The sequence below is a fragment of the Chlorocebus sabaeus genome, chromosome 20 (genome assembly GCF_047675955.1).
Source record: "Chlorocebus sabaeus isolate Y175 chromosome 20, mChlSab1.0.hap1, whole genome shotgun sequence".
Taxonomy (NCBI): domain Eukaryota; kingdom Metazoa; phylum Chordata; class Mammalia; order Primates; family Cercopithecidae; genus Chlorocebus; species Chlorocebus sabaeus.
Window position 1 is genome coordinate 26,524,608 of NC_132923.1, and position 12,929 is coordinate 26,537,536.

Sequence of the window (12,929 nt, forward strand, 5' to 3'; positions counted from 1 at the left end):
AAGAGAAACATCAAGGATAAGAAGTTTCTTGCTAAACTGACTTAGCAGGATTATTGCTGAAAGCAGGATAGGGTGCTAAGATGTTGAGGGTGGTCAGATACCGAGTGCTATGGTTTGACTGTGTCCCCCAAATTCCATACGTTGGAAACTCAATCCTAAAGTTCATATGTTGATAGTATTTGGAGGTGGAGCTTTGAAGGGGTAACTAGGATTAGATAAAATCATCAGGGTAGGGCCCCTGTGATGGGACTGGTGGCTTTATAAGAAGACGACGAGTGATCTGAGCTGGCAAACATGCTCTTGCTCTCTCATCGTGAGAGGCTCTCTACCGTGCAGTTTAAGAAAGCCCTCACCAGATGCAACCCCTCGACTTTAGCCTCCCCAGACTCCAGAACTGCAAAAAATAACTTTCCTTCCTTTATAAATTACCCTCTTTGGTATTCTGTTACAGCAACAAAAAATGGACTAGGACGCCAAGAGTGGAGAGTTCTTGCACAAACTGGATTCAACAAGGACAGAAAGGGAAGCCCAAAGGGTTAGGCCTAGTCAGGCAGAGGACTAACAGGAGCCTGACTAGAGTTTTGGCCAAAGAAGAGAATCTTTGTTAGAAGAAACAAAAATTAAGAGGTTAAAAGGTGGCAGTGGGGCGGGGGACGGGTTGGTGGAGGCGGAGAACGTGGCTATAATACAAGCATGCTGCCCAGGGAAGGCCTGAGGGTGTGATTTTAGATGAGTTCTGAAAGAAGTGAGGAGAAGCCCTGCAAAGTTCCAGGAAGGGCACACAGACAGAGGAAACGGCTAAATGCAAAAGCCGTGATGTTAGAGTGTCTGGAATTGAGTGAGTCAAGGGAGGGATAGTAGTTGATGAGAGCCATATAATGATAATGCAGGGACCAGAAGAATGCAGGGCCTTGAAGGTAGTGGGAAGGAGTTTGAATTTTATTCTACGTGAAATGGAAAACCATTCGAGGGTGTTAACCACGGAGATGTTATGATGTGATGTTTACAAGTTCAATCTGGCTGCTTTTGGAGAAGGGATTGGAGAGTTGCAAGAGTGGATAAGGCAAGACAAGTTAGGGGACCATGTAGATGGAGATGATGGTACTTGTACCAGAGTGGAGCGTTGGGTTGATATTTCTATTTTGTGTAGGTAGGGGGACAGAATTTGCTGGAATCTGATCAGCTGGGTAGGGGGGATAAACAATGACCCCCTAGATCTAGGTTTGGGCAACTGAGTGGAGGGCTGTATCACTTTAATAAATAAGTAAGCCCAAGAGTAAGAAAAACAGGTTTAGAGGAAAGATCAAGACTTCAATTTTGGACACATCAAGTTCGAGATACTCATCAGACATCTTAGAAGTGTTGTGTGATAATAGCTCTTACTATTATCTGTTGTTATACTGTGAAATACTTAAAGGCATTTTATCTATCTTTGTCTCTCCAGCTTTACATATTGCCTGCTCTACACCCCAGGCTCAAGTCCAGAAAGTCCCTGTGATACAACTCTCCAGGGATTTTCCCTGAGGTCCAACCTAGTAGGTGCTTAAAAAGTCTTTGTTGTAAATTAATAAATAATCCAAAACTACCACGCTGCTATTTCCTCCTATCTATCTTCCTGTGCCTATCATAAGCTGTGTCACCTGGGGAGAAACATGTTTCAGCTAAATTTAGAACAGGGAAGGTTTTGGTTCAATAATTCCACTTCTAGTAATAGATTCTAAGGAAAAATCAGATTTAAATAAAGATAGGTGTACAATAATATTCCAGGCAATGGTGTTTTCAATAGTGTAAAGCTGCGATTAACCTAATTTGAGAAATAGCCAATAAGAAAATGGTTAACTTTGAGAGGCCAGGCACATGGCTCACGCCTGTAAGCTCAGCACTTTGAGAAGTTGAAGTGGGAGGATCGTTTGAGCCCAGGAATTTGAGACCAGCCTGGGCAACACAGCGAGACCCTATCTGTACCCCCTGCCAAAAAAAAAAAAATCAAATTTAAAAATTTTTGAAAAAGAAATGGCTAACTAATGGAATGGGGCATGCATAAGACAGAGTATACAGATCTGGAAGGAAAAAGAATCCCAAATGTGAAGGAGCAGAAGCACAGCTGGAGAGCTCACTACTCCAACTTGCTAGGAAACTTTGAGAGAAGCACAACCCAGTAGAGAGTAGAAGTTGTAAAGTGTCTTCATGCACTTCTCCTTTTTCCTTCCCCATCTGTAAAATGAGAATAATCCCACTTGCCTTTTTGTCGGAGGTGTGTGAACCAGGGCAATTCCATCTTGAATAGGGGCTGGGTAAAATGAGGCTGAGACCTACTGGGCTGCATTCCCAGGAGATTAGGGCATTCTTAGTCACAGGATGAGATAGAGGTCAGCACAAGATACACGTCATAAAGATCCTGCTGATAAAACAGTTTGCAGTAAAGAAGCCGGCCCAAACCCACCAAAATCAACATGGCGATGAGAGTGACAGCTAGTCCTCCTCGCTTTTACACTCCCACCAGCACCATCACAGTTTACAAATGCCATGGCAACACCAGGAAGTTATCCCAGATGGTCTACAAAGGGGAGGCATGAATAACCCACCCCTTGTTTAGCATATAATCAAGAAATAAGCATAAAAATGGGCAACCAGCAGCCGTCGGGGCTGCTCTGCCTATGGAGTAGCCATTCTTTTATACTTTGACTTTCATAATAAACTTGCTTTCACATTACGCTATGAACTCGCCCTGAATTCTTTCTTGTGAGAGATCTAAGAGCCCTCTCTTGGGGTCTGGATTGAGACTCTTTCCTGTAACATTTTGAGCCATGGTGGCAGGCACCTGAAATCCCAGCTACTCAGGAGGCTGAGGCAGGAAAATAGCTTGAACCTGGGAGGCAGAGGCTGCAGTGAGCCGAGACTGCACCACTGCACTCCAACCTGGGTGACAGAGGAAGACTGTGCCTCCAAAAAAAAAAAAAAAGAAAAGAAAAGAAAAAAGAAAACCATAAAGCATTATTTGTTTTTGTTTGTTTGTTTTAATAAAGGAGAATTATTGCCAAGAGGTGATAACCAAGGTGAGAAGCCCTTCCTTCACCACGAGCAGTCATTGTTCAAGAGACTGGAGGAAGAAATTTCATATTTGAGCCATTCTAGTATTGCAGGAGCTGCAGGAATATAGTGGCTGCTCCAGCTGGGCTCTGTAGAAGGAAATTGGCATGTATTCTGTGCCTACAGCATGTCAGGTACTCGGTAACATGTTTCACATTCATTGATACCTACGTATATGCTGGGAGGCAGAGTGAGCCTGTTTCTAGCAATTTCCATCCTAGCCCTGGACAATACATTGCTAGTCACTGAAATGCTCAATATTAAAGTAATCTATATAGCATATAAAACATTTATGGGTCTGGTCTTACCCTGTAGTTACTGTGTCACATGGAGTTCTCTCCATTAATGGCTATCAGAAGAGGATAATATTAATAATGTTTTGGTTAATTAATAAGGCAAATAACTAATAGTTAATTCTGTCTTCCAAAGGGACTGGCCAGCTTCACTCTGTCTCAGGTCAGATTAATTTATAACATCTCAGCTTTCTTACATACAACATGAATTAGTCAAAAGACTACGTCAAGGCTGGTCATGGTAGCTTATGCCTGTAATCATAGCACTTTGGTAGGCCAAAGTGGAAGGATCATTTGAGATCATGAGTTTAAGACCAGCCTGGGCAACACAGCGAGACCTGATCTCTACAAAAAAATTATAAAATTAGAGGCATTGTGGTGTGCCTGTCATCCAAGCTGCTCAGGAGTCTGAGGTGAGAGAATCGCTTGAGACCAGGAGTTCTGGGCTGCAATGAGGTACGATCCTGCCATTGCACTCCAGCCTGGGAGAAAGAGCAAGACCCTGTCTCTAAACTGAAAACTAAAAAAAAGATTAAGTCAAAGTATTATGTAATATACTGTGTCTTTATCTATTTCCTAAACACCTGGGAAATTCTCAATTTCAAAATATAGGGGTTTCAGAGAAAGAATTTCAGACCTGTATTTTATTATCCTTTCTTGGCAGGAGACCCTGACAACCAGATCACATGAGAAAACGCGCCATCTGGTGGTTGCAGTGGAGAACCACGCCACAAGACAGCCAGATGAGGAAGAAAGGCCTGGATCCAAGACAAGTACCCTCAGGGCCACAACCCAGAACAATTCCTTCTGGAGGACATTACAAAATGTCTTCAAAGTCCGGGCGGGTGGCTCACGCCTGTAATCTCAGCACTTTGGGAGACCGAGGCGGGCGATCACGAGGTCAGAAGATCGAGACCATCCTGGCTAACACAGTGAAACCCTGTCTCTACTAAAAATACAAAAAAAAAAAAAAAAAAGCCAGGGGTAGTGGTGCGTGCCTGTGGTCCCAGCTACTCCGGAGGCTGAGGCAGGTGAATCGCTTGAACCTGGGAGGCGGAGGTTGCAGTGAGCCGAGATTGCACCACAGCACTCCAGCTTGGGCAACAGAGTGAGATTCTCAAAAAATAAATAAATAAATAAATGAAATAAAATGTCTTCAAGGGCTGCCTGTGTGGACAGATGAGATGTTACTTCAGCTTAATAAGTTACTATTCAATGTATTAACGTAACAAAAACATGACTTAAGCTTTTTGAAGTTCAGTTTATAGGCCAGGCGCGGTGGCTCGCACCTGTAATCCCAGCACTTTGGGAAGTCAAGGCGGGTAGATCACTTGAGGTCAGGAGTTCAAGATCATCCTGGCCAAGATGGTAAAACCCCATCTTTACGTAAAATACAAAATCTTACGCGGGAGTGGTGGTACACGCCTGTAGTTCCAGCTACTCAGGAGGCTGAGATGGGAGCATCGCTTGAACCCAGGAGGCAGAGGTTGCAGTGAGCCGAGATCATGCCACTGCACTCCAGCCTGGACAACAGAGTGAGACTCTGTCTCAAAATAAAAAAAAGAAAAAAAAAGTTCAGCTTATAAATCTTATTGTAAAAACCTAGCAAATATTAATGACTTCTAAGGGTTTTGAATATCCCACTTAAAAACTTAAATTCCTTTAAACCTTTTCAAATATGTTTATACACTTAATATATTAAGTTGCCTTTTGTCAATGGGCACAAAATACAAACAAAATAAAAGCAAACAAAATACTATTCTTTCTTTTCCTTCCTTCCTTCTTTCTTTCCTTTTTTTTTTTTTTTTTTTTTTTTTTTTCAATTTGAGACAGAGTTTTCGCTCTGGTCGCCCAGGCTGGAGTGCAGTGGCACAATCTTGGCTCACTGCGACCTCCACCTCCCAGGTTCAAGCGATTTTCCTGACTCAGCCTCCCAAGTAGCTGGGATTACAGGCGCATGCCACCACACTCGACTAATTTTTTGTATTTTTAGTAGAATCGGGGTTTCACCATGTTAGCCAGGCTGGTCTCGAACTCCTGACCTCAGGTGATCCGCCCACCTCGGCCTCCCAAAGTGCTGGGGTTACAGGCGTGAGCCACACGCCTGGCCAAAATACTATTCTTAAAAGTTCTGATACTGTGTACTTGTATGTTTCCAATACATAGTATAAATTTCCAATACTGTATGTAAAATTGGTTGCAACTTAAAATTGCAAGTTTAAATTGATTACTCAAGTACATATTTCTAAATTGCAATAACAATTACCTTCCCAAGCACTATCTGAGTTGATCAGTTTGCAAGATTTCCTAATCCTAAAGTGAATCCTGGCCAGGATGCAGGTGAATTTAGCACCTGCAACCTAGACTGGAAAACTCTTTGTTCGATATCCTTTCCTTTCATGTTTATTCTCTGTTTCTGCTCTCACACAGAGATCCCTCTTCTTACCTAACAGATTGCAAATCAAATGCTTTCTGTTACATCTTTGCCTTTACACCTAACACAACTTTTATACCTGGGATCAGAAAACTTTCTGTAAAGGGCCAGATAGTAAGCATTTTGGGTTTTGTAAGACATTTGTTTGCACCTATTCAGCTTTACCACTGTGGCACGAAAGTAGCCATAGACATTTCATAAATGAATGAGTGTGGCTACGTATTAAAGTTCCATTTATGGACACTAAAATTTGAATCTTATATAATTTTCACATGTCACAAAATATTAGTGATTTTTTTCAACTGTGTAAAAATGTAAAAACCATTCTTAGCTTGTGAACTACATAAACACAAGCAGTAGGCCAGTTTGGCTGCTGGGAGAGCTATAGTTTTGTCAACCATTGCCCTAACCCAGTGTTTCATACCCATTAGCAGAGACGTACAGCTGTTAATTCTTCTTTTACATTTTTTCAAAATTTACAAATTTCTCTAGAAATGTCCTGAATTCAGAAGTTATTTGGTGGGGAAGACTTTGTTCAGTATCCATAACCAAGGAACACTCTGGAGTAGTTTCTTGCAACCCCACTCGTCACTTTTTTTTTTTTTTTTTTTTGAGACAGGGTCTCACTCTTCTACCCAGGCTGGAGTGCAGTGGCGTGATCAGGGTTACACTGCAGCCTTGACTTCCTGGGCTCAAGCAATCTTCCCATCTCAGCTCTCAAAGTTGTTGGGACTACAGGTGTGCACCACCACACCCAGGTAATTTTTTAAATGAGTCTCACTAATGTTGCATAGGCTGGTCTCCAACTCCTGAGCTCAAGCAATCCTCCCACCCTGGCCTCGAAACATGCTGGGATTACAGGAGAAAGCCACTCTGGTTTCTTGTCGAACCCTCTGGTCTGTGTATTACTTTAGTGGTGACGTATTGTCAGTGAAATACTTTTTTTGTATAGGCATGTAAAATGCTGTTTTTCTGTTGATTTTATTTTCCTTTACTAATCCAAAAGCCTTCACCTTTATTTTTGGTCTAAGATGTCCCTAAATAGAGCACAATTGATTTTTAAAGTTTTCTCAATCAAGCTGGTCGGATTTTGTGATCTTCAAATTCTCATTGAACAAAATTTTAACTTTGAAATAAACAAACAAAAAAGTAGCAAGTATATTACAAATAATTTTTTCCAGACCCATCCGAAGACTTGATAACCCATCACTTCTAATACTTTAGTGTTGATTTCCTACAAACAAGCATTCTGTATAACCACAGATCAGCCATTAACATTTGGAAATTAACAGATATTACTATCGCCTCATCCTCCAAGCTCTTTCAAGTTTTACCAGTTGTCCCTATAAAGTCCTTTATATCTTTATATAGCAAAATGAACAAGTTCAGGATAGCATTTGGTTGTTGTATTAGTCTCCTGCAGTTCTTTAGTCATTCGTTGACTTTGATACCTTAGAAGAGCCAGTCCTTTTGTAAAATGTCCTTCAATATGGATTTGTCATATAAGGGATGCTGTATTCTTCTCAATGCAACCTATCAAGTGGCAAAGATCTAGATTTGTCCCATTACTGAGGTTCATTTCTTTCCATTGATTAAGGTGGTCTGCCAGACTTCACTACTGTGAAGCTACTCTTTTCCCCATTATTGTATTTAAGAAATACTTTACGGAAGGCTGCTTTGAAAGTATATATAGGCTGGGCACGGTGGCTCACACCTGTAATCCCAGCACTTTGGGAGGCCCAGGTGGGTGGATCACATGAGGTCAGGAGTTGAAGACCAGCCTGGCCAACATGGTGAAACCCCATCTCTACTAAAAATACAAAAATTGCCGGGCGCAGTGGCTCAAGCCTGTAATCCCAGCACTTTGGGAGGCCGAGACGGGCAGATCACAAGGTCAGGAGTTCCAGACCATCCTGGCTAACATGGTGAAACCCCGTCTCTACTAAAAAATACAAAAAGCTAGCCGGGCGAGGTGGCTGGTGCCTGTAGTCCCAGCTACTCGGGAGGCTGAGGCAGGAGAATGGCGTAAACCCGGGAGGCAGAGCTTGCAGTGAGCTGAGATCCGGCCACTGCACTCCAGCTCGGGCGACAGAGCAAGACTCCGTCTCAAAAAAAAAAAAAAATAAATAAATAAATAAATAAATAAATAAATAAATAAAAATAAATAAAAATACAAAAATTAGCCGGGTGTGGTGGTGGGAGTCTGTAATCCCAGCTACTCGGGAGGCTGAGGCACAAGAATCACTTGAATCCGGAAGGCAGAGATTGCAGTGAGCCAAGATCACGCCATTGCATTCCACCCTGGGCGACAGAGTGAGCCTCCATCTCAAAAATAAATAAATAGAATAAAAGAAAATATGTACATATACCATTCCTCATTAAATTTCTATTTACTTATTCAGTCATTCATTTCTATTAGCAGAGAGTCATAGTTTTCTATTTTGTTACAATGGGTTACAAGTCATTACTATTCTGATGCTGATTGTCTCAGATTTACCCCATGTAAATCCCTTAAAGCTGGCTTATGTATTCTTTTTTAAGCCCTTCCTTGCTTTCTGGCTTATCTTGTACTTTTTTTGCTCTGCCATGAAATCAATCATTTCTCCAGTGAGTCCTGGCTCCTTTCAGTGGAGAATGTAGTGCCTAGACAGATTTCAAAGGATGCCTTAGAGAGTTTTGAGTTCCAGGCACAGAACTGCCACAGGGGCAGGGCTACTGCGGAGTTCCCACTAGAGCAATGCCTAGTGGAGCTATGGAAGCAAGGTGACCTCAAGAACCCAGAACAAACTCCAGCCTGGGAGAGCTGCAGACATGAGACTCCAACCTGAGAGTTGTCACATCGGCTGCACTAAGCAAAGCTTTTGGAGCCCAAACCCCACCCCAGTGTGTCCAGAGGTAGGGCATGGAGTCAGATTATTCTGAAGCTGTAAGATTTAACATGTGACCTGCTGGATTTTAGATTCGACTGGAATCTGTTACTCCTTTTTTCTTTCCTATTTCTCCCTTTTAGAATAAGAATGTTCCCTATGCCTACCCCACCATTGTATTTTGGAAGTACCTAACTCATTTGATTTTACAGGTTCACAGATGGAGAACAATTTGTCTCAGGATGAATTGTATCTTTTTTTTTTTAAGATGGAGTTTCGCTCTGTTGCCCAGGCTGGAGTGCAGTGGTACTATCTCAGCTCACTCACTGCAAACTCTGACTCCCAGTTTCAAGCGATGCTCCTGTCTCAGCCCCTGAGTAGCTAGGATTATGGGCACCCACCACCAGGCCCGGCTAATTTTTGTATTTTTAGTAGAGACAGGGTTTGGCCATGTTGGCCAGGCTGGTCTCGAACTCCTGACCTCAGGTGATCCACCCACTTCAGCCTCCCCAAGTGCTGGGATTACAGGTGTGAGCCACCATGTCTGGCCTTGGATGAATTATATCTTGAGTCTCACCTGTATCTGATTTAAATGAGACTCTAGACTTCTGAGTTGGTGCTGGAATGTGTTAAGACTTTAAGGGGTATTGAGATGGATTGAATGTATTTTGCATATAAGGAGGACATGAACTTGGGAGGCCAGGGATGGAATGCTGTGATCTGAATGTGTCCCTCAAAATTCATCTGTTGAAGCTTAATTGCCAATGTGATAGTATCAAGACGTAGGGCCTTTAGGAGCTCTGTCCTCATGAATGGGTTGAATGACCTTAAAAAAGGACTGGAGGGAAATAGGTAGGTCCTTTTTGCCCTTCTACTTTCTGCTATATTAGGATGCATAAGAGGCACCATCTTGGAAGCAGGGAGCAGCCCTCTTCAGACACCAAATCTGCCAACGACCTGACCTTGGACTTCCCAGCCTCCAGAACTGTGAGAATATCAATTTCTGTTCTTTATAAATTACTTAGTCTCAGGATTTGGCTGGAGCAGCAGAAACTGACTAAGACAAATACTTTGTTACATCAGAAGACACTAGCCAGTAATCCCAGTACTTTGGGAGGCAGAGGCAGGAGGATCACTTGAGCCCAGGAGTTTGAGATCAGCCTGGACTTCATGATGAAACTCCATCCTTACCAAAAATACAAAAAATTAGCTGAGACTGTGGTCCCAGCTACTTGGGAGGTTGAGGTGGGAGGATCACTTGAGCCCGGGAGGCAGAAGTTGCAGTGAGCTGAGATCAAGCCACTGTACTCCAAGCTGGGTGACAGAGTGAGAACTTGTCTCAAAAAAAAAAAAACAAAACCCAGACACTGAGACCACTTCAGAAATGGATACAGGTGTAGGAGGAGGCTGAAGCTTATGTAACTTTGGGGGCATTCTTTAGAAATTAGGTCTTAGAAGGAACTATGCAAATGAGGAGCCCTGAGGCTGAAGCAGCAAGTCTGCTTCCTGAAGGAAGTTAGGAGTGAAAGTACCCAGGCCCGGTGCTTGGCACAGGGCAGGCATAGAAAACTTCAGATGTTACTGAAGAATCCTGTATCCAGCCTCTACATATTAGGCCCTCAACACATCTCTATTAAATGCTGCTGACCTATAACTTGTCACACCCTAGAAAACAGGTTCTGATGAAGTTTTGCTGTTCAACAAAGAATGACACATACAGACTGCCAATGAGGTCTTATCATTTTAATCGATTTTAATGATTATTGCTCATCTGCAAGGATTAATATTGCATTCATTAAAATCATTCAATACAAAATGAACTTGTTCCTCCCAAGTTGCTCTCCACATGCTCCCTCTGATGCCAGACTTTTTTTTTTAACGGTGTCCTTTGTTACATGGCTTGACAGAGACACAGCCCTTACCTATTATTCCTATGGACACGGTAATAGATATGGAATCAGGGGGCAGGCCAGAGGGCAGGTGAATGTGGGTCCCTTCCCTCCAGCAGGGCTGATGTGATGGACACACTGTTGGCCAGGTTACCTCCCCTAACAGATGTGGTGTTCTGATTGGCTGGTTAAGAGCCTGAGGAAAATGGGCCTTAACTGTTAACATCTACAGAGAAGAAAGCATGGTCACACTGGCAAGGAGTGAGAAGGGACTGGGTGGGAGAAAATGGGAGAGAAAAGGGAAAAAAGTTTTGGCAAGACAATTGTCCCCTGCTAAGAAGCTGCAGGGTGAAAGCTTTCCTTTCTTCTATTTTTGTTTTTAATGTCTGTCTCTCTGATCAGTGGAAAAGTGAAAATTTCTAGTATCTAGCACTAATGTATGACCCAACTTTGAAGGATCACAAGCTAGAACAAGTTGAGGATTTAAAATCCTGGATAATTATATACTTAAAGCTCATGAGCATAAAGCTCATTTGACCATGCAGAAATGCTGGGAAGCAGGGTGCATGGCATGGGAATATATCTCCCTGATCTTTGAGAGAGCCTCTCTGGAGATTCTTTCAGAGCATGAGCCAGGATGTACTGACTACTTTCTTCCCACATCAACTGCCCTTTAAGATCTCAGTTCATAAACTTTTTGTGGTATGTAGCAATCAAAAGTCGTATTACTTTTGTAAAACTAACATTATATAGGGTGTATAATCCCAGACAAATTATATGAAGCTAGATATTTCTTGCCCTGGCCCAATTTATCATTTCTCCTCCTGCCCACACCTACCTCCCTTTAAATATTTTAGGTTGCAGAAGCACAGCTGACCAGAAATTTGCTCTTAAAGATAAATCCTAAAGATAGAACTCAGTGCTTTATACTGAGCAATGGCTCAAGAAATTTGCCTTCAGCACAAGCTGTATGGGACAGAGCTGATAGAATTTGCTGTTATGGCTCCAGTTCACTGATGCTATAAACTATAGGCTAGAAACAGAGGGACTTAAAAGGGCTTGAGACTAGCACTTCTCTAGACTCAGCACCCTTAGCTCCAAAGGTTCAAAAGAGAAATTGGTAACAACTAACCACTCAAGTAGTTCCTCAGCATTAACACTAAAAATTCTCCTTAATTTTTCTGTGTTTTTTTTTTTTTGGACAACAGAAATAAATCCTAGAGGACAAAATTAAACTCAATAGAGTCTAGTTAAAAACTAGAAAAATGAGAAAGTCTGGAGTAGAGGAAGGGCTGTACTATAAATCCAAGTGGGCCTCCTGGTCTTAACAAGCAACGCTCATTATACACATCTCTGAACCAGACATACCACCTTTACACAGGAAACAGGGCTTGGAACTTCTAAGGGAAATTAACATGCACCACCTACACCTAACCTACCTGCCGGGTAGGTACCATCCCTGCTTCTCTGAAGAAGTGAAAGAGCACTGATTTCAGCAGCTAAGAAATGGGCTCTTTTAAGGCGATTTAGACATTGCAGATTGTTCCACAGAGAAGGTACCTTAGCATTTCCTGTTAATAAGGTACCTAATTAAGACTAAAGTCCCCAGAAATGGTAAAGAAAGAATCACCTTTCTGGGATGGGAGAGTAAAATCCTTCTTTAGTGACTAGGGTGAGGAACCCTGAACTTCTATTTCATCTAAAGAGCCATGAAGCAAGTTCCTGTGTGGTCTGCAGAACTTGGATAATGAGATGAAAAAACAAGAATGAAATTATAGGAAAGAAATCAAAAGGAAAGGAATAAGAAGAAAATAAAAGTTATCTTAAAAAATATTTCTTTTAGAGTGTGTGGGTCATGTGGACTGGTCCTTGGTAATATGGTCCATTAGTATCTGTAAAGAGAGAGAGACTGGTTAACACTTATGTCTTCCATATGAGAGTTCCAAGAGAACAATCAGAAACAGAGCACCTTCTCCAGGGCCCCTCCCCAGCCTGGGTGGGATCCCTGCAGTCATTCTCCAGGGCACCATTCTCCCTTGTTCTTCCACAGGGTCTCTAGCAATGCCATTTCTGGTGTTACCACCTGTTCCCAGGAATGAGTCAGTGTTTTTCTTTTCTTTTTTTTTTTTTTTTTTGAGACGGAGTCTCGCTTTGTCGCCCAGGCTGGAGTGCAGTGGCCGGATCTCAGCTCACTGCAAGCTCCGCCTCCCGGGTTTACGCCATTCTCCTGCCTCAGCCTCCTCTGTAGCTGGGACTACAGGCGCCCACCACCTCACCCGGCTAGTTTTTTGTATTTTTTAGTAGAGATGGGGTTTCACCGTGTTAGCCAGGATGGTCTTGATCTCCTGACCTCGTG

At 42.5% G+C, this 12,929-nt stretch overlaps 1 protein-coding gene and 1 long non-coding RNA gene across 3 annotated transcripts in view; both read right to left on the minus strand.

The window, feature by feature from the left end:
* Positions 1–930: 930 nt before the first annotated feature.
* LOC140709481 (uncharacterized) lies at positions 931–5,185 on the minus strand. The gene is made up of 2 exons (XR_012089988.1): positions 4,789–5,185; positions 931–3,179 (listed from the first exon to the last, which is right to left on the minus strand). It is a non-coding gene; the product is annotated as an uncharacterized lncRNA (long non-coding RNA).
* Positions 5,186–10,412: 5,227 nt separating this feature from the next.
* The window catches only part of AHCYL1 (adenosylhomocysteinase like 1), a 40,152-nt gene continuing 37,635 nt past the window's right edge, over positions 10,413–12,929 (minus strand). For both annotated transcript variants that reach the window (XM_007977654.3, XM_007977653.3), the window contains one exon: positions 10,413–12,465. In XM_007977654.3, coding sequence (XP_007975845.1) covers positions 12,459–12,465 — 7 coding nt within the window. In that variant the 3' untranslated portion in view covers positions 10,413–12,458. The remainder of the gene's footprint in view (positions 12,466–12,929) is intronic.